The sequence below is a fragment of the Rana temporaria genome, chromosome 4, assembly GCF_905171775.1.
Source record: "Rana temporaria chromosome 4, aRanTem1.1, whole genome shotgun sequence".
NCBI classification, from domain to species: Eukaryota; Metazoa; Chordata; class Amphibia; order Anura; family Ranidae; genus Rana; species Rana temporaria.
In genome coordinates this window covers 223,377,729-223,400,170 of record NC_053492.1, presented here as the reverse complement: position 1 = coordinate 223,400,170, position 22,442 = coordinate 223,377,729, and the positions used below count along the sequence as shown (strand labels likewise).

At 40.8% G+C, this 22,442-nt stretch overlaps 1 protein-coding gene across 1 annotated transcript in view; it reads left to right on the top strand.

The window, feature by feature from the left end:
* Positions 1-22,442, top strand: part of LMBRD1 (LMBR1 domain containing 1) — a 275,940-nt gene that overhangs the window by 152,340 nt on the left and 101,158 nt on the right. The window contains exons 8-10 of the mRNA XM_040349910.1: positions 9,211-9,336; positions 12,566-12,718; positions 20,747-20,811. Of these exons, the coding sequence (XP_040205844.1) occupies positions 9,211-9,336; positions 12,566-12,718; positions 20,747-20,811 (344 nt within the window). The remainder of the gene's footprint in view (positions 1-9,210; positions 9,337-12,565; positions 12,719-20,746; positions 20,812-22,442) is intronic.

The following is a 22,442-nucleotide window of genomic DNA, read 5'->3' as shown; positions in this document are numbered from 1 at the left end:
AAAATAAACCTGTCAAGCCTCATACACATGGCCGGTTTTCCCGTCTCGAAAACTGCCATGAGAGCCTTTGGCCGGGAAAACCGGTCGTGTGTATGCTCCATCGCAGTTTTCCGTCCGGAAAACTGCCAGGGGAAAAAAAAGAGAAGCCACTCTCCTTTTTTTTTTTTTCGCCGGGTTTTCCGGCGGTTTTTAACCTGACAGTTTTCCTATGGGAAACACTGAGATGGAGCATACACGTGGCCAGAATTCCCGACCAAAGCTCTCATGGCAGTTTGTCTGTTTGGAAACCCAGTCATGTGTACAGGCCTGGATTTACTCCCTTTGCCGCCCCAAGGCCGGGTCCTTCAATGCCGCCCCCCCCCCCACCATCACATGGGGGGGGGGCAGAGGTAATTGATTTTTTGCAGACAATGTGACTGGTGTTAGTGCTTCAATCATTCCGGCACCATGGTTGTTATAATGTCAGGATGATTGAAATGCATTATTTCTATCATTACATTGTAATATAAAATTAAATAGTTTTTTTTTTTTGTTTCAAATATTTTATTAAGATTTTATAACAGATACAGGAATAATGGCAGTACGTTCGACTGTAACGTATACAGAAGGCGATGATACAGGCAGCTATAAACACAATAACACAATAACATCTCGTCCCTCGGAGAAAGAGCAAAGGGCACTGGTCTAAGTCCAGACCGTGGGAAATTAAATAGTTCAACTCACCATAAAGCTGAATGAGTGTGAGCCCTGAGCGTGTTACTTGCCACCGTCGCTTGTCACCAGATGGGAATGTCACTTGCCACACAGTCTGCCACAAGATGGGAATGTCACTTGCCATGCTGCCTGCCACCAGATGGGGATGTCACTTGCCACACTGCCTGCCACCAGATGGGGATGTCACTTGCCACACTGCCTGCCACCAGATGGGGATGTCACTTGCCATGCTGCCTGCCACCAGATGGGGATGTCACTTGCCACGCTGCCTGCCACCAGATGGGGATGCCACTTGCCACGCTGCCTGCCACCAGATGGGGATGCCACTTGCCACGCTGCCTGCCACCAGATGGGAATGTCACTTGCCACACTGCCTGCCACCAGATGGGGATGTCACTTGCCACACTGCCTGCTAGCAGAATGGGGATTGCCACAGTTACCTGGCTGCCGCCCAAAAAGTACCAGTTTGTCACGAATTGCATGTAAAATCAAGCCCCCCCCCTCCAGGATTGCAGAGTACTTGCAGCCAGGTAAAACGCTGTCAGCCTCTCCCGCGCGGGGAAGCTAGCTGCAGGTTTACCGTGAAACACAGGTACATGAGACTCAAGTGAGAGATGAGAGTGAGGCCGGGCGGTGAGAGAGGACATAATTCTCTCTCTTCTGTGTCACGCAGCCTGTAATTAAGGGCGGAAGTTGGAACAGCAGTGCGGACAATGAGAGAAGATGTAATCCCTCTCCGCCGCCGCACGGCCCGCACCACTGAAAAATTACTTGTCTCCTCCGCCGCGCAGTGCCGCCCCTGCACACAGTGCCGCCCCGGGGCCTGGCCTTGTTGGGCCTTGTGGGAAATCCGGCCCTGCATGTGTTGGGGGGAAAAAGTAACTGAGCAGGTTCTCCCCTTGGGTTTGCCGGGAAACCCGTACGTGTGTACGAGGCTTCAGCATAGAAATATGAGTGCTGTCACTGTTTTTCAAACTTTCGCCCTTACACCTGCTTTACTAATTATTATGCTTTGTATTACAGACCCCAATGGATTGTGCATTATGTGCTCATACCCTCTTTTCCAGACTGTCAAAATCATATGATTATTAGTCTTATTAAATCTCACTATTTAAAGGATGTTAATAGTTTAATTACTGTACATATACATAGCTTGGAATAGAACAAATGAAACCTAATCATAGCAGTTTTATCAAGATAAAAATGGCAAAATAAAAACACACAAGCTTTTTTTGGGTTTTTTTTATGCAATCAAAACTAAAATCAAGGTACAGTCAGGCGAGTTTTCAATTGCAAGAAACCTTGCGGCCCCTTCTGTCATGTGTGGTGGACAGCTTTTCAGAGATTTTCTGCCCCATTCCTTAGAATTGTTAATGTTTGCCCATTGAATGTGACTGGGTAAACTTTTTACCACAAAGCATTGTAGCTGTGGCATATGTTTTTTTATTTTTTTCTTCTATTAATGATATTCTAAAAACCGGTTCACACTGGGGCGACTTGTCAGGTGTCTCAGCCGCCTAACAAGTCTCGTCCCATTCTATTCAATAGAATCGTTCTAATAGGAGCGACGCAAGTCACTCCGACTTAGAAAAAGGTTCTTGTACAACTTTAGGGGAGACTCGGGGCGTCTTGCATTGACTTCTATACAGAAGTCATTTTGCAAGTCGCCTCTGAAGTCGTCTTTAGGACGCCTTGCCGAGTCGCCCCCGAAGTCGTGCCGCCCCAGTGTGAACCGGCTCTTACACCACCATAATTTTGGGTTAACATGCACTACTGTGCAAAAGTTTTAGGCAAGTGTGAAAAAATGCTGTAAATTAAGAATGCTTTCAGAAATAGAAGTGTAAATAGTTTTTGTTTAATTAATTAACAAAATGGAAAGTAAATGATCACAAGAGAAATCAAAATAATATCAATATTTTCTGTGACTACTCTTTGCCTTCAAAACGGTTGATAGGTTGTTGCAAACATCTTGGAGAAATTACCACATATCTTCTGTGGATAAAGGCTGCCTTAAAACGGAGGTCCACCATTTTTTTTTAAGTCAGCAGCTACAAATTCTGCAGCTGCTGACTTTTTAAAATAAGGACACTGGTCTCTGCTGTCTTCTGGGACCTGTATGTCTCCCAGAAGACAGTGAGGGGAAGGGGCATAGATACCTGCGGGTGGCTCGGGTATCTATGCCCAGAAGTGGGCATTACACAGGTATCTCCTCCCCCCTCCACCCTGAAAGGTGCCAAATGTGACACCGGAGGAGGGAGGGTTCCAAAAAGCGGAAGTTAAATTTTTGGAAGAAACTGCATTTAAAGTGATTGTAAACACTTACAGACCACTTTGACCTACAGGTAAGCCTAGATAAAGGCTTACCTGTAGGTGCAAGAAATATCTCCTTAACCTACCCCTTTAAGGAGATATTTCCAAGAAAGATGGCACCGATGTCTACGACACGCAGGCGCACTGAGCGTGCCGATACTAACAGCATCATGACGTTGGTGGCGACTCCCTCGCGGGAGTGACATCTTCGCTGCTCTTGCCAGTCACAGCGCCGGAGCAGCGATACCCGGAAGTCACTCCGGGTATCATGGCGGCAACGGAGGAGGTGTCCGAGGACCGCTGCGGGGGCTTCGTTCTCGGGTCAGTAATTCATAATGAGCTAGTATGCTATGCATACTAGCTCATTATGCCTTTGTCTTGCAGGTTTTTTTTTTTTTAAGAGAGGGTTTACTTCTTCAAATCCCTCTGTCTCTTAATTTAATCCCAGACAGATCCTATAATGTTGAGATCAGGGCTCTGTGGGGTCAAACTATCACTTCCAGGACTCCTTGTTCTTCTATACGCCAAAGATAGAGCTCTTAATGACATTGGCCCAGATTCAAGTAGATCCGAGCGATATTTGCGTGGGCAAAGAGCAAATATTTTTCTCTGCGCCCACGCAAATATTGCGTTTTGCCCGCGATTCACGGAGCAGTTGCTCCGTAAATTGCGCGGGCGATATGCTAAACAGCCGGGCGTAAGGCTGCCTAATGTAAATGATCCCGCCGGGGGCGGGAATCATTTAAATTAGGCGCGCTCCCGCGCCGAGCGAACAGCGCATGCTCCGTCGGGAAACTTTCCCGACGTGCATTGCGACAAATGACGTCGCAAGGACGTCATTTGCTTCTAAGTGAACGTGAATGGCGTCCAGCGCCATTCACGGTTCACTTACGTAAACGACGTGAAATTTAAATTTCACGAGCGGGAAGCGCAGCTATACTTTAGCATTGGTTGCCCCTGCTTTTAGCAGGAGCAGACTTATGCTAAAGTCGCCGTACGGAAACTCTGTACCTTGCGTGCGCAGGGCCCGCGCAACTTTTGTGAATCGGTGGTAGTATGCAATTTGCATACTATACGCCGATCACAATGGCCGCGCCCCCTAGCGGCCAACGCAAGAATGCAGCCTGGGATGTGAAGGCATAAGGAGGCTTATGTCTGTCACATCCTAGGCTGCAGTCGGTGTAACGAGGTTACTGAATCAGGAGCACTCGTTACACCGGAGCAAGTAAGCCCTTGCGCCGCGCAACCTATGGTTGCGCGGGCGCAAGTGCTTCTTGAATCTGGCCCATTGACTGTATGTTTGGGGTCGTTGTCCTGCTACAGAATAAATTTGTGGCCAATCATGCGCCTCCCTGATGGTATGGCATAATGCATAAGTATCTGCCTGTATTTTTCAGCTTTAAGGACACCATTGATCCTGACAGAATCACCAACTCTTTTGGAGAAAAGCAGCTCAACACTTGCATGGAACTTCCACCGTGCTTTACTGTTGCCTGCAGGCACTTATTATTGTACCACTCTCCAGCCCTTCAGTGAAGAAACTGTCTCCTACTACAGCCAAATATTTTAAATTTTAACTCGTCAGTCCAGTGAACCATTTTTCTGCACCCCATTTCCTAGGTTTTCCTGCATAGTTGAGTCACATATCTTTTTTCTGTCAGAGGTATGGCTGGCCGCAATTCTTTCATAAAAATCACTTCTGGGCAGACTTCTCCAGACAGTAGATGGATGTACCTGGGTCACTATGTTTTCTGCCAGTTCTCTGTGCTGATAGCACTGCTTGACTACTTCTGATATCAAAGAGATTTAAGTTTGATGTGTCTCATCTGCTTCATTAAGTTTCCTTGGGCGATCACCAAGTCTACAGTGCTCAACATTGCAGTTTCTTTGTGATTCTTTAAAATAGTTTGTAAAGCACATCTTAAAACTTCAGTCAACTTTAAAATCTTTGTCTGTTAGAGACCTTACTGATGCATTGTAACAACCTTGTGTCTTGTTGCTATGCTCACTCTAGCCATGGTTGTATGAGCTGTGATTTGACATGGTCTTTCGCAACCTCACCTTAGTAGCAGAGTTTGTCTGTTCCTCTCCCAGTTTTAAGACTCCTACACAGCTGTTTCAGTTAATGACTGTGTTTCAACCTACATATGAAATTCTTTCCATTAGCAACTGCTTGGTATAATTGGTTACTGGTACACGTGATTGTAATGCTACAAAATCCCTGACTTTGTGCAGGAGTAAGAATCAATGCTGGTTTGAAACCAAAGGGTAGTCGCACCAAAAATGTATTTTGATTTAGATTTTTCTTTTGCTCACTTTGCATTTTGTAACTTGATTAAAATATATATATATTTGTTTAAAGCATTCTTTTCTTTACAGCATTTCTTCACACCTGTCTAAAACTTTTTTTCACAGTACTGTATCTCCAAAGGGTATAGAGACCCTTGTGAAGAGCCATTTCAGCCTGTTTTTCATATCATCTGCTACCTTGAGCTACATTGCACGAAACCTTCTTTTAGAATGCCTAAAATGTATTGTATTTAAAATACACAGAACAACTCTGAGATCTTCCTGTTACTACTTCCAGATATTTTTTGCACCTTTTTGTGTTTCATCTACTTTAGGATTGATGGATACTTACATGTTTATCAAACAATTATGCTGTATATAACCATTTATTCAGCTATCGTATTGTACAAATGGAGTTTCTTTGTTAGCTGTGGTACTTTTTCTGTGAAATAATAATTTATTAATATGAATCTAAATTAGAATTGTTGTTTCTTATTCAGTTTTGACCCTTTTTTATTTTTTTTGTACATGCCAGTCTACAGCTGAATCTGAGCATGCCATAGTTCTACATTCTGTTGCAGAAAGATTTAAATCACTGGAACTAGCCAACACTTTTTTTTTTTTTTTTTTGCAGCTCAAAAAAATTGGTCTTTATTACCCACTCCTAATTTTCTGTATGAAAAGTCCAACATCCTGTGATATAATGGCCTATAATGTAATACTGCATACCTAGCTAAGAACAGTTCACTATGTCCTTGTGAAGTAATAATTCTGAAATGACTAGATGAATGCAGGGACTGTATCTTAATCACCTTTTCATGCGTTTCACATTCTTGGCAGCATTGTTATATCAAAGCTTATTATTCTGGCTGTCATACATGTTCTGCATAGAACTATCAGGGAACATTTTGTTTTATTACATGGGTTTTGTTTTTGGAGCTAGGAAGAAATCTTATACTGGTCACTTGGCATTGTTAACTAACTTGCCATTCGAAAGCCAAGCGTTCCTTCTGCCTGATCAAAATTATATCTGTTCCAAATGCAATTTAGCTTTTAAAAATCTAATATTACGGGTGAGATAATGGCTGCTTTTTAGCACAGGTGTAGACAGCCGTTTAATAGGCCATTTTAGTCTAATGTTGAAATATATGTAAACCCAATCGCTAAAATCTCATATAATTTTTTAACATAATAACGTCATTTTAAATCCAGTTTGAAGAAAAAGAAAAATCTTTGTGATTGCTTGAATGCACAGTGCTTTAGCAAACTAAATGTCATCTAGTTAGGCTTTACGTCTGCTTTCATAGGACCTCATGTTTCAAAACATACTGTAGGTTGAAGAATTAGCTGTTCACAGCAACCACTCATTTTTAAATATATAAAGTAAACAACATATAGGATCTATATGTGTACAAACATTGCCAATTGACCACCAAAAATAATTATCACGGATCTGTTTAAAATCATGCATTCGTGTCTATAGATGTGTCTAAGACAACCTCTCAACATTTTCAACACAGAGGAACGCTTGAAATAACTTTTCCGGTCTCAGGGAACCCCTGCTTAAAATTGACTATCAGCTGGATTCACGTAGATGAGCCTAACGTTAGGCAGGCGTAGCGTATCTCATATACGCTATGCCGCCGTAAGTTAGAGAGACAAGTGCTGTATTCACAAAGCACTAGCGTCCTAAATTACGGCGGTGTAGCGTAAATGTGCCGGCCTAAGCGCACCTAATTCAAATTGTGAAGAGGTGGGCGTGTTTTATGCTAATGAATCGTGACCCGACGTGATTGACGTTTTTTGAACAAACGGCGCATGCGCCGTCCGTGGACATATCATAGTGCGCATGCTCCAAATTATGCCGTAAAAATTTTAAGATTCGACGCGGTTCCGACATCCATACTTAACATTGGCTGCGCCATCTTTTTGGTGGAATAACTTTAGGCCTGAAAACGCCTTACAAAAAACGGCGTATCTTTACTGCGACGGGCAAGCGTACGTTCGTGAATAGGCATATCTTGCTAATTTACGCATTCTAGGCGTAAATCAGCGTACACGCCCCTAGAGGCCGGCGTAAATAGACCGCTAAGATATGACGGCGTAGGAAGACTTACGCCTTTCGTATTTTAGCTAGATTTAAGTGTATCTCAATTTGAGAATACACTTAAATATACGACAGCGCAGATTCGGAGTTACGACAGCGTATCTACTGATACGCCGGCATAACTCTACGTGTATCTGTCTATATCTACAACTCATGATACATTAGTGTGATGGTCAGTGAGAAGAATGCTCCCCACACTCGTGGTCTTTAGGAAGAATTGCTCCCTTTATAGATGGCTAAAAAGGTCAATGGTGTAAGTGGGAACTCATCTGAGAGGCAGCAATTGCTCAAGGAACCCCTAGTAACCTCTAGAGCAGAGATATGCAATTAGTGGACCTCCAGCTGTTTCAGAACTACAAGTCCCATGAGGCATAGCAAGACTCTGACAGCCACAAGCGTGACACCCAGAGGCAAAGGCATGATGGGACTTGTAGTTTTGCAACAGCTGGAGGTCCGTTAATTACATATCCCTGCTCTAGAGAAACACTAGGATTCCATGGAACCCTGGTCTAAGAGTTTAGTGGATACTACAATTCTTGAGACTTGCAATTTTAGCAATAACAATCCATAGATCAGGATGTGAAATATTATGTTGATAATAAGGCTAAAAGTCAAACTGTTCCCGCAATATACACATGGACACTGTGTATTATTGGCACAGTGGAGTCATGTATAGGTGCAAAAGGTGTTCAGCTTATGCTGCATGTCATGCCAACCAGTGTATATTGCATCATGCAAAGTCCAAATGGAAACGGAAGGAGGAACTTATTGACATCTAATGAATATTTTGTACTATTCCGTTACAGGAGATTCCAATAATTTGTGTATAGACCAAGAGTCGGTTCACACTAGGGCGACACGACTTCCAGCGCGACTTTCAGAGGCGACTCCGACACGACTTGAGCATGAACCACAGGGCGATCTGGGGCGATTTACAACACGACTTGAAGTCGTCTCCAGGACAGGAGACTTTCCAGTGGCCAATCAAACAACAATCGGCTCTAGGGGAGGGAGGGGGAGGGAGAGGGAGAGGTTTGCCTGAGAAATGTATGTTATCTTCCTGGAAAGTCGCTTCAGTTAAGACAGTGATCAGACTTGGATCAGACTTGGAGGCGACTTCCATTGAAATCAATGGGTACAAATCGCCTACAAGTCGGATTGAAGTAGTACAGGAACTTCATACTTGATGAATTCTTTTTCACATTTTAGTGTGGACGTAATTAGAGTTGCACTAGTATTTGTGCCGATACTAAGCATTCTAAGCATACTAAGCACAAGAGTGCTCATACTCATGCAAATGCTCGGATACCAAAAACGGATATCTTTTGTGGTGTGATTTGAGCCCATACAAAATGAATGGGGTTTAAAGGAGGAAGTAAAATTGTGTTGCACTGCCTGAGGGTCTGAACAGCATACAGTCTTTGAAGGACCAATGTGAATGCCAAGTTGCATCCGAAAGTACTAGCTCTAAATTCAACACCAAACAGTACTCCAAAACAAAGCCATTATTTTTTAAAGATTTGACATCCACCAAGTTCCTATTTTAATCTATGTAGGTAAACATTCTCATTTTATTAGCTGTGGTACCTAATGCTTATGACTAGAATGGAAATGTTGACAACAAACATGTAGAAATTATTAAATCCAGACATTAGTTACCAACTTAAAACTGAATGAGTTTCCAAATGTATTTCTAATCGGACTCATGCACTGGGTTTAAAATTCATCTTTGTATTACTAAAAAAAAAAATGTTTTTGAAAGTCCTGGTAAATGTTGTCTGCTCTTCTAGGCTTATGGGATGTCCGCCCTTCCTTTAAACTTAATTAAAGGTACAAGAAATGTACATTATGAACGTCTGGAAAACACTGAGGATATTGAAGAGGTGAAACAGCAAATTGAAAGAATTAAATCAAAGGCAAGGAGAATGTGTTCTTATTTAGTAGTTGTGAATAATTAGTTTTTCCCTTTATCAATGTTGTCCAATTGCTAGAGCTATATGTACAATTCATATTCAATGAATACCTCTTGTAAAGATCTTGATATGAATTATTAACTGCATTTCTTGCATCTGTAACTCTGCTTCTTGTCATGTATCTTGTGATAAAAGTAGTATTTATTTTTGGATCAGAGCAAGCGCTTGCTGATGTGCTCTAACTGCAGTGTCATATCAAGTGACAGACTTACAGTGACCACCTTGATGGAGTAGTTCCCCATTCTTTTTTTTTTGTTTATAATTTTATTTTATTTTTTTACATATTGATGTTTGATTAGTGGCTTGGTACTTTAGTAAGTTGCAACGCTAAGAACATTTTAATTGGTTTCAATTCAAAGTAGATTTAAGTTCAAACATTGACATTGCTAATTAAAAAAAAAAAAAAAAGTACAGGCATGCATATTTGAAAAATGATGGGGTCTATTTCTAAATGTTCCAATCCCCTGACGTTCATTGACAACAAAACGCATTGGCGGGGCTTAAAGGGGTTGTAAAGGATTTTTTTTTTTCAGAATAAGCATCCTTTACCAGCAGACATTCCTCTTTTCACTTCCTCATTGTTTGTTTTTGCTCCGAAGTTGCTCTATTTCTTCTCTGTTCTGTTCACTTCCTGCTTGTCTGATTTTACTGACCACCATGAAGGGAGGCTTTACTGTGGTGGTCAGTAACGTGCTCGCCCCCTCCTGGGAACTACATCTGTGTGGCAGGACGCTCTCTACGTGTTAGAGACCTCAAGGAGGTGTTAATTTCACGGGGCGTGCCGCAATTCATACTGGAAAATGTTGTTCCTTCATGAACGAGCGATGCAAACCAGGAAGTGAATGAGAGAACAGAAACTAGAATGCCTGAGGTGATATAGATGAAGAAATTTAATAGGTATTTACTTGTTTTTTAACAGAATTATTACACTATTCTGTCTGTCTACCTTGCAGACATTAATTTTAGGCAAAACATTTTTTTCCTTTACAACTCCTTTAACCTGTGACATAATCGCATACGCTGAGACGTGGGTTTCAATGCTTCAATCTATCTACAGTTGAACATACAGTATGAACTTCATTAAGGTGTGCTGGTGGTCTTCTACCTGTATGAACCTGGTGCCTGGGTATTACTGCCGATCTTCAACCTGTGTGAACCTGGTACCTGGGTATTACTGGTGGTCTATCTGTGCGAACCCTGTGCCTGTGAATTATTTTGCTTCAGCAAAGAAAAGTAACATCAGTCCCACAACCAGTTTGACAGCAGCTAGCCTTTAAGTAAGACCCTTTTGCTAAAAAGGTCTTAATTGTGCTGTTTAACTACCTGCATTGTGGAGATGTGCATCTATTTTTTTCATTGCACAAAGTTGTTTGCGGTCAGGTGAACGCCTGTGGCCTAATTTTTGGGGCCTGTAATGGCCGACACTTACTACTGTATCCGGTGAATGCCTATTGTACCACCAGCCACAGAATACAAAGTTGTTAGCTGTCAGGTAAATGCCTGTGGGCTAATTTTTGGGGCCTGTACTGGCCGGCACGCACTTCTGTATCTGGTGAATGCCTAATGTACCACCAGCCACAGAATACAAAGTTGTTTGTGGTCAGGTGAATGCCTGTTGCTGTGGGCTAATTTTTGGGGCCTGTAATGGCCGACAATTAGTACTGTATCCGGTGAATGCCTATTGTAACACCAGCCACAGAATACAAAGTTGTTTGCTGTCAGGTGAATGCCTGTGGGCTAATTTTTGGGGCCTGTACTGGCCGACACTTCTATATCCGGTGAATAGCTTAATGTACCTCCAGCCACAGAATACAAAGTTGTTAGCTGTCAGGTAAATGCCTGTGGGCTAATTTTTGGGGCCTGTACTGGCCGGCACGCACTTCTGTATCTGGTGAATGCCTAATGTACCACCAGCCACAGAATACAAAGTTGTTTGTGGTCAGGTGAATGCCTGTGGCCGTGGGCTAATTTTTGGGGCCTGTAATGGCCGACACTTACTACTGTATCCGGTGAATGCCTATTGTACCACCAGCCACAGAATACAAAGTTGTTTGCTGTCAGGTGAATGCTTGTGGCCGTGGGCTAATTTTTGGGGCCTGTAATGGGTGGCATTTCTGTGTCCGGTGAATGCCTAATGTACCACCAGCCACAGAATACAAAGTTGTTTGCTGTCAGGTGAACGCCTGTTGCTGTGGGCTAATTTTTGGGGCCTGTAATGGCCGACAATTAGTACTGTATCCGGTGAATGGCTATTGTAACACCAGCCACAGAATACAAAGTTTTTGCTGTCAGGTGAATGCCTGTGGGCTAATTTTTGGGGCCTGTACTGGCCGACACTTCTATATCCGGTGAATAGCTTAATGTACCTCCATCCACAGAATACAAAGTTGTTTGTTGTCAGGTGAATGCCTGTGGGCTAATTTTTGGGGCCTGTACTGGCCGACACTTACTTCTGTATCCGGTTTTACGCTTAATTCTTCTGGTAGGTCAGTGTCCATGTTGAGGGACTATTTGTGCACAGCTAGTAAGTATTTTGTGGCTGCAAATATGACCTTCAGGTTTTTAATGTTCGCCTGCCATTAAAGTCAATGGGGCCCCCCGCGAACTTGCGGTTCGCGAACATTTGCGAATGTTTGCGGTTAGCGTTCGCAAACCGTCCCGTCACATGTTTGTCCATCACTATTCTTGTCCGCAAGCGGCCTGCTTGATCTGTGTCTCCCACCCTTCATATTGAGCATTGCTCTGGGACATCCCATTATGTAATGAATGGCTCTGTGTCCCGTGGTGTACGATAAAGAAAAAGGGATTTTTATAACAGCTTACCTGTAAAATCCTTTTCTTGTAGTACACCACGGGACACAGAGGTCCCCCCTTCTTATGGGAAGCTTATTGCTTGCTACAAAACTGAGGTGCTTCCCTGATGGGAGGGGTTATATGGAGGGGAACTGTCTTCAATTGGTTGTGCCAGTGTCCAATCGACGCTGGTGACCCTTAACCCATTATGTAATGAATGGCTCTGTGTTCCGTGGTGTACTCCAAGAAAAGGATTTTTTACAGGTAAGCTGTTATAAAAATCCCTTTTTCCCATGCCAAGATTGTAACTTGGGTTGTAACTTGGATTGAGAGCTGTCCATTGGTTTGTGTTATAATATGTATTTATTATTTTATTCAGTGCAAGGATGGCAGACCATTATCAAGCAAAGATACACAAAGTTTGTACAAACTTGAAGAAAAAGAAAAAACCCTAGAAAGGAGAGAGAGACATTTGGTGTATCATGAAAAGAGTTGCTGGGAAAAATGTTGTACTGTCATGCGACCAGTTAAGGTAAAGTAAAGTAACTTATTCTATTAGCTTGGCTTTTAGACCTTCAAATACATAGTAAAACCATAAATGGGTCTATCAGCATCCAATAGGGCTTGACTATGTGGCCCTTACTATGTGACATCAGTCTATTATTCTTTCCAGTAAGGACAGAAATATTTTAGTGTGCAAACAGCATGAGCCAAAGTTTGGTGTACTCAGGCTGCACAGACCTTTTTAGGGGTTACCTTAACCACTTAAGACCCGGACCATTATGCAGGTTAAGGACCTTGCCCCTTTTTGCGATTCGGCACTGCGTCGCTTTAACTAACAATTGCACAGTCGTGCGACGTGGCTCCCAAACAAAATTGGCATCCCTTTTTTCTCACAAATAGAGCTTTCTTTTGGTGGTATTTGCGCTATAAACAAAAATAGAGCTTTTTTTTACTTTTTGCTATAATAAATATCCCCAAAAAAGATATAAAAAAACATATTTTTTCCTAAGTTTAGGCTGATACGTATTCTTCTACCTATTTTGGTAAAAAAAATCGCAATAAGCATTTATCGATTGGTTTGCGCAAAATGTATAGCGTTTACAAAATAGGGGATAGTTTTATGGCATTTTTTTTACTACTAATGGCGGCGATCAGCGATTTTTTTTGTGACTACGACATTATGGCGGACACATCTGACACTTTTGGGACCATTGTCATTTTCACAGCGAAAAGTGCTATAAAAATGCACTGATTACTGTGCAAATGACAATGGCAGTGAAGGGGTTAACCACTAGGTAGCGCTAAGGGGTTAAGTGTGCCCTAAGGGAGTGATTCTTACTGTAGGGGGGTGTGGCTGTAAGTGTGACGTCACTGATCGTCTTTCCCTATATCAGGGAACAGACGATCAGTGTCACTGCTACAGTGAAGAACGGGGAAGGTGTTCTTCAGCTCCTGTGACCAATCACGGGCGCGGTCATGGAGCTTTGGACCGGGTCGCGCGCGCTGCCCCCCTACCTGTACGTTGCCTTTAAGAGCCCAGCCGTGCCATTCTGCCGATTGTAAATGTGCAGGAGGCGATCCTTAAGTGGTTAAAGCGATTTTAAGGGTAAAAATGTTTAAAAAAACAAACATGTCTATACTTACCTGTTCTGTGTAATTGGATTGCACAGAACAGCTGTGAACCTCCTCTTCTCGGGTCCCTCGTCGGCACTCCTGGCCCCTCTTCTCTGCCCAGTGCCCCCATGGGAAGCCCCACTCGTGCATGCTCGCTCCTGAGCCCCGCTGCTGTGTCCATTGACACAGACAGCGGGACTCAGCCCCGCCCCGGCTCCCCCATCAATGGCTTTGATTGACCGCACTGGGGGCCAAGGGCTCCCATGCCCCAACAAAGCCAGCAAGACCTGGAAGTGAGGGGAGAGAAGAGCTGCAGACAGTGCTGGATCAATTGAGAGGGCTCAGGTAAGTAAAAGGGGGGTATGCTGATGCCTAAACATTTTTTACCTTAATGCAAGGAATGTAAGGTAAAAAATGTTTAGGCTTTAGAATCACTTTGTTGGTCTGTTTTGATCCACCCCATATGTGCTGACATGCAACTCTTGCAAAACATAAAATTGTTTAAATACAAGAAGTATGTTTATTATTATTTGAATTTTGGTGTGCTTTATGTATTTCTTACAGATGTGTGCAGTAAGCCAGCATGAAACTTTGTGTTTGTACAGAAGATTTCTGTAATGAAGACCGGCCGCTGTCGTGCTCTCTTTGCGCGCAGTGACTGATTTGGTATTCTCTGCCTCCTGTAGCTTTATGCAGGGAATCTGTAGTAGGTGGGCCTGCTTGGTAACATCCACAGGTAAACCAAGCCCCTACCCTTTTGCAGAGTCCACCATATCTCCAAGTGGGCTACCTTAGTACTGTATAGGCATTTGGTACACACAAATTGAATTTATAAGTATAACCTTTGTGTCTTATGAGCAATTTATTTAAATAAAGATTATTTTGCCCAACATTCAGCTTTAAAGCTTGCAGTTAACCATAAATGGGACGCATGCAAGCTACCTACATGTGTTAAACATCTAAAAAATTGAGCCCCCTACCTTTTTGCAGAGTCCACCATATCTCCAAGTGGCTACCTTATTACTGTATAGGACCACTACTATGCACATATATCCACAATTTAAAAAAAATGGTTTGAACCATCCTTTAGGGGAGACAAAGTATAGTACATTTGTATCAACTGTGCGAACATTGCAAGCAGTGCACATAAAGGTGAAAAAGAACTGCATCTAATTCTAATATGACTTCATAAATTCACCAGGTGGTACAGTGCCAAAGTTGTTTCACTTTTTTCCCATTGTCACTACATAGTTATGTTTTAATTGCCTTTAAAATGCTGTTATAATATGAACTGTCTATCTAAAAAGTCAAGCTCCTGTGCATACTGCTTCAATCAAAGATTACTTAAAACCTTTAAAAAAAGAAACAAAAAAAAAACGAAGCTTATATATTCAGACTTAACTGGACACCGTGATAATAACGTAACCAAAAATAGACTGCTTCCACTTTCGCCTACTGTAAAAAATATGGGTTAGCAAAGCTGTTTTGTTTTTTTTTTGCAACTAATTACATATTCTACTATAAAAACATATGTAGTGCAAATAGGTCATCATATGTTTGGAGGAATAAATACAGAGAGTGCAATTTTATATACAAGATTTATTCAGTAGATATCAATGGATTCTTAAATTGATTTTATAGACATCTATAGATCATTAACTGTGCATTTCCTAAAATAGTGAATTGTGACCAGGAAAAAAAAAACACAATTCTAGTTTTCTCTAATTAGCTACTCTACCCCCACTTAAAAAAAAAACAAAAAAAAAAAAACGTATCTCCCAATTCTAAAGCCACTAATGCTTGAAGTGCAAGCTTCTTTTTCTGGCTTAGTTTATCAAATAGCACCTACAGTTTTCATTATTTAGTCTTCATAACAGATACTTCTTAGTTTTATATAGGAGGCTTTTAGTGGTGTATGCAAACTGGTACTCCATTCTTTAATCGGAAGTCACAAATACTGCATAAAGATAAAGTCCACCCAGTATGATTAATTCTTTAGGAGAAGGTTCACTACCCCAAAGTTTTTGAAGGTCTCATGCTCTCCACTCAAAGAAAAATTTCACTTTAAAAAAAAAAATGTGCATTTATTATTTGTTGCATGAGCCTGTAAAGCATTGCACCAGCGATCAGCAGATCACAGATGCCATGCAGGTCTCCTGCACTCTGTCAGTGCATCTACTTGCTCGTACATCTCGTACGGGTAAGCCGATACTCCTCGACGGGAAGACTCAATGAACTACCACACCGCTCCACAGCGCCATGGTGGTTCATTGGTAACTACAAGCCGACAACCGCTCATGCTGGCCATACGCTATGCGAAAATCGGTCGTTCAGACAGTTCCTTCGTTCTTCGAACAGTTAATGGGCACAAAATCGATAATCGTCTGGACGTTTTTGAGCCGAAAAAACGAAGGACAAGTTTGGAAGTTTTCTGCCGAACGAACGATAAATCGGAAGGTTAATGTGTTTCCCGTCCGAACTTTGTGCACTAGGTATATGTAAAAAAAACGAACCAATTTTTTTTTATTTGTGTCCACTGAACGATTTATCGGTCATTACATGATGGCACTATCATTTGCGCTCACAACCGAACTTTCGTTTTTCGAAAGTTCGTTCGAACGATTTTTCGTGGAGTGTATGGCCAGCATAAGGATGTCAGGCCTTGTAGTTCATTCAGACACAGAGCTGTGTGTCTTAATGATGCGGACGTGTGAGTGGAGCTGTGCTGTTTTTAAACGGTGACAGCTAGTATGGGAGATTTCTCCCCATTAAAAATTTTGGACGGGCATTTAAAAAATATATATATTTTTTTATATTTTAAGATGATACGTACCACTCAGCCAAACATCTTTTTTAAGAATTACCCAAAATTACCCTTGCAGTATCCCCCCTCTGCAAGTGTAATTTTTGTGTAATTCGCGGAGTTGGCCTTAGGCTAGATTGGGCATAAACACTACTGTATAATCTGTAAACTGCTAAATAAAGAAAATAGTCAAAAACTTTTTTTAGGTACATCCATGATGGAAGAGAAAAAAAATACCCTGGGGTCACTAAACCTGTAGCAAACCGTTTAAACAATTACTTCTGCTCAGTCTTTACAGAAATACATTTTACTAACAAAAACAAGTTGGGGGATCATATTGGTTCTAGTAATGAAGGTTCATTTTCAGGATTTCTAGAGTCAGAGATAGCAGAGGAACTGGCTCAGTTCAAGCTTAATAAGACAATGGGTCCTGATGATATTCATCCCGGAATATTACAATATCAAACTTATACACAAGATAATCAGTATAGAACAAAGGTATTAGCAACAGGTACTGTAGAGTCATGTTTTAGGAGCAGGGCTTTTCATCGGTGTCCAATAAATGAGTTGTCAATGCAGGCTTCGTATCTAGGCAGAATAGTACCAGTTAGAGAAGAAGAATTTATATTGTGCTAAGGGAGGGTCCATAAATAATGAGGAAGAAAAAGAAAGATTGGGGGAATGGGGGAAAAAGAATAAGGGTCGAAGTGGAAGTAGTGGGAGATACAGAATATAACACACAGATACAGACGTTCATTGTACATTAGAGTATTCCCAATATCTATAGCTGTCTATGGGATGATAAACCGGGGATGCTTAGGTCAGAGTGTCAAAGCTGTCCTAAAAGAATATCCAGGTGGTCAAAAATTGTGGCCATTTGTCATAAAATTGTGCCATTAGTTCTTCCATCCACATCAAGACGTTCAATTCATCAATCCATTCCATCGCAGTTGGGGCATATTTGATTTCCAATGTGTGGGTAATACAGCTCTTGCTGCTATAAAAAAGATCCTTCTTTATTAAGGATATGGGACAGAGAATCATAGGTAAGAGGTATCTAATTGTAATAGGTATGTCTTGATCAGTGAACTCAAACCAAGGCTGCTTGGGGCCTGATTGATTGACCATAGATCGAGAGAGAAAAAAAGGGGAGGTATCTGATTGTGTTAGGAAGTACAATTGAGGTCACATGTGTCTATTTGGATTCCTGAGCTATGCTAGCTGTGGAGAGTATGAGGGTTATTTACTAAAGGAAAATCCACTGTGCACTACAAGTGCACTTGGAAGTGCAATTGCTGTAGATCTAAGGGGGACATGCAAGAAAGAAAAAAAAAAAACAGCCTTTTAGCTTGCACATGATTGGATAATAAAATCAGCAGAGCTTCCCCTCATTTCAGATCTACCCCTCAGATTTACAGCGACTGCACTTCCAAGTGCACTTTCAGTGCAATTTCAAGTGCACTTGTAGTTCGCACTTGTAATGCAAAGTGGATTTGCCTTTTGTAAATAACCCCCTATGTGTTAGAATGCAGGACTTGGATTTATCCTCTTCTGAGAAAGTGCATTCAAGTTCTTTCTCCCATTGTGAGAAATATGAAGCTGCCAAGGAATAAATAGTGGATAAGGGAAGGCCATATAAAGTTGATGTTGAATATGGTGGGATCTTTAATTGAAGATGATTTTCAAAGCAGAGTTGGGCAATGTAGATCTCCCTGGTGATATAGGAGAAGTAGAAGTTCCAAAGTTGAACATGGATGGGTTCTGACAGAATGCCATTAATCCTCACGCCTACTGAGGGGGGAGTCATATAGGACCATGATTTTCAAAAGGGAAAGAGTAATAACTTTAAGGGCCTTAGCTATTGACTTTTATGTCTGTACCAAACCCTGGGTAAGACAAAAGATCTTGGCTACGAATGTGCACATGAATCTAGCAAACAAGAACTTTATGAAGTAGATAAGATTTGTCTAAGAGACTGCAATTTCTTATTGTGATCTGGTAAACCGGTGATCTACCTCCATCCCTTATTGTCAAATACATAACAAAGTTACATTGGCCATGGGGCTCTAGCAAGACACCAACAACAAAATATGTTAAAAATAACTTAAAAGTTTATTGGTACAAAATATATTGTTAAAAAAAAGGTTTCATTACATGCATAAGAGACTTCTTAAAATACATAACGCTAATTTATTATGTTTAATCACCAACAAACAGGGTAAGAGTGCCACTAAATGTAATGGCTAGATGACCCCAGGCACCAGCGATGGAAGTAATCCCATACTCTCCATGCATTGTATGATACTATATATAATACACATCTCTTGTAATAAATTAACCTTGTGCCCCAATCCTGATAGACCACATCATGCATGTCTCCACTATTTTTGGGCCCAGAGAGGCCACCATAGAGTGCCGCTTATAAAGGCGTCAAATCAAAAACAGACCATGCCATGTAGCTGTGCATTCAAAATGGTATCTGAAAGGCACATTTCACTCTGTAGCGCTATTACCTTACACATCAAGACAAGCATGTGGTGTCACTACACTGTTCATGCATATAAGTGGGCAACTCGTCATGACATCAATGTGTCTCAACAGCATATGTCATATCTAGGCATGCACCTCATGCGATCGATTCAGGATGTCCTCCAAACCAACGTTCCACCCAGTGTACAAAATTAAGCAAGAGCTTAGAAGTTGGCTTTACACTTAATTTTCATGGGTTAGAAAACTGCATCCTTAAAATGAATACCATACCCAAAAATTATATCTTCTCCAAACCCTCCCCATTAAGATCCAGAAAGCCTTTCTTGGATTCAAAGTGAATTTATGAATTTCCTGTGGGCACAGATATTGCACAGAATATGTTAAACACTTTTGACAAGGCCCAAGTTGAGAGGTGCACTAGATTTTTCTGATCAACTTAAATATCATCTTGCAATACAATTGGCCAAGAGTTCTCAAAGCTAAAAAAAAAAAAACATTGAATTCAGTTAGAACAAGCTGGTACTGATATTATGCTCACATGCCTACCTTGGTTCAGAGACAAGTTTCCCCAATCTTCTGTTTACAGTCACCCCTTGATTGGTAGTACCCTGACTGCCTTTGAAGAAATATGTTCTAAAATCATCTCCGGTCCATTGCCATCTCTACAAATCTTATACAATACTTACTCATACCACTGATTGGAACCCTCCATAGTATCTTAATAAATGGGAGGAAGCCTTCGAGACTAGATTCTTGGATCAACAAAAATCATGCATATTTATTTCCACGTTGTATTTCAATTGTATCTATCCTACTCCTATTTATCTGAACAATGTTGACCTTTGTAAACTTTGTGAAGCTCCTCACGCATTTACTTCCTTGAATTTTGTGACTCGTATTTACTATGCCCTGTGAGTTTTCACGGCTGTGTCAGAATTCACAGAGCCTGCCTTCTGAGCTACAGAGGTGTTGAGAGAAGTTTTAGGAGGCGGAGTCGGTACAGGAATTACTTCTTGCAGGCATGTAGTGCTTAAAAACTGATAGTAAGCTGCAGGGAAGGAGCTGCAAAGAATGCAGGGACTTTTTAGAAAGTTACAATGTTAAAGATAGATTATATTGGATTGTCAATAAAGAAAAGTATATTCTGTGTCCATAGATGTAATATGTAGACACTTGAGTAGAACTTATAAATTATTGTATATTTTGATGCAAGTTTGAACATTACAGGTCTAATATAATCAAACCTCACCTGAATGCAAGTCCTCACCTCCTGAATATCTGAATATCTTTTCTTTTTTTCTGTTCTTTTATTGTTTCTACTTTTGTATCTTTGCACCTTTGTTTTGCCTTCAATTAGAATGGCTCAGTGTTCTTCTTTACATTAAACTTTTATGTTTTCTGCTCATTATTTGTGTGTGTATATGCAAAAAAAAAAAAAAAATTATTTTAAAGTAACCTGAATAGTAGTAGTAGATCACTTGGCTGAAAATTAATATTTTATACTTTACTCTGCAATTTATACAGTGAAAACATAACAAAATAGTTTATGCACAATTTTAGAATTATACTTGTATAGTATTAACACAATGTTGTTTAAAAGCTCTAATGTAGTATAAATAGTAACTAAAGACTCTTGTTTTCGTGTTTCAGATTATTTGGGGTATATTCTTTATTCTTGTGGCTCTTCTGATGATAATTTCACTTTTCCTTTCTAAGTAAGTATAGTTTGAGATTTTCCCCTTATACTATGTATATATTGTTTTAGTGTATATGTGCACATTTACTTAATTTTTTTGGGAATATACTTGCCCCTTTACTTTTCATAGAACACCGCCCTTACTACAACTTCTTAAATTGAAATTAAACTTTCTGTCAGTATTAAAGTGGTTCTACTGCATCAATGTTCTTTACCTTAATGCATTCTATACAGATGAGGGGATTCCCAGTGGGGTTTCCAGGGGCCAAAAGCTCTATACTTCAGTCTGTTATTTCAAAGGGCTACAAAATAGAATGTATATCTCAGTTCCCCTTTTGCTTCCTGTTCCCCAATCTGCCAGCATCAGCTCAAAAACACGCAGATTTACTGGCCACCATGCACCACCTTCAGTCACAAGGAGAAGTTTTACCAATGCTTCCAGCAGAAAGGTTACACTTTTTTTTATTATTCAAATCTACTCACAGTATGAAAATCAAATCAGAATCTTTCCAATATCGTATTTAAAATGCCTAAACCGATTTATTCGGTATCAACATTTTGTATAGAATCGGCAAGATCTGTCTTTGCTTTTCTCAGACAAATATAATTTCTTGTATCAGAAGGCATACAAGAGGCCCATCTACACATCCCTATCTTCCCCTTTAGATCAATGCTTTCTGCATTTTGCTGTGAGAAACCAATATTCCTAATTCATAACCTTACCATTCAAGCTCTCCTGTGCACCCTGAATGTTCACAAAATTGCTTGCCTATTTCTTGCTCTTCTGTGGACACAAGCATACATGTCACACGTTACTTGGGCAACCTTCTGTTGAAACACTCCTCAGCTATAACCTTGTCTGCCCATGTCCAAATGACAATAAAACCTTTAACCACTTAAGACCCAGACCATTATGCAGGTTAAGGACCTTGCCCCTTTTTGGAATTCCGCACTGCGTCGCTTTAACCACTTAAGACCCGGACCAATATGCAGCTAAAGGACCCAAGGTGTTTTTACAATTTGGCACTGCGCTGCTTTAACTGGTAATTGCGCGGTCATGCAATGTTGTACCGAAACAAAATTTGCGTTCTTTTCTTCCCACAAATAGAGCTTTCTTTTGATGGTATTTGATTGCCTCCGCGATTTTTATTTTTTGCGATATAAATGGAAAAATATTGATAATTTGGAAAAAAAAAGATATTTTCTACTTTTGTTATAAGAAAAAAATCGAATAAACTACATTTTAGTCAAACATTTAGGTCAAAATGTATTCAGCCACATGTCTTTAGTAAAAAAAATCGCAATAAGCGTATATTTATTGGTTTTCGCAAAAGTTATAGCGTCTACAAACTAGAGTACATTTTCTGGAATTTACACAGCATTTAATTTATGACTGCCTATCTCATTTCTTGAGGTGCTAAAATGGCAGGGCTGTACACAACTCCCCCCAAATTACCCCATTTTGGAAAGTAGACACCCCAAGAAAACTGCTGAGAGGCATGTTAAGTCCGTTGAATATTTTTTTTTTTGTCCCAAGTGATTGAATAATGACAAAAAAAAAAAATGTTTACAAAAAGTTGTCACTAAATGATATATTGCTCACACATGCCATGGTTATATGTGGAATTGCACCCCAAAATACATTCTGCT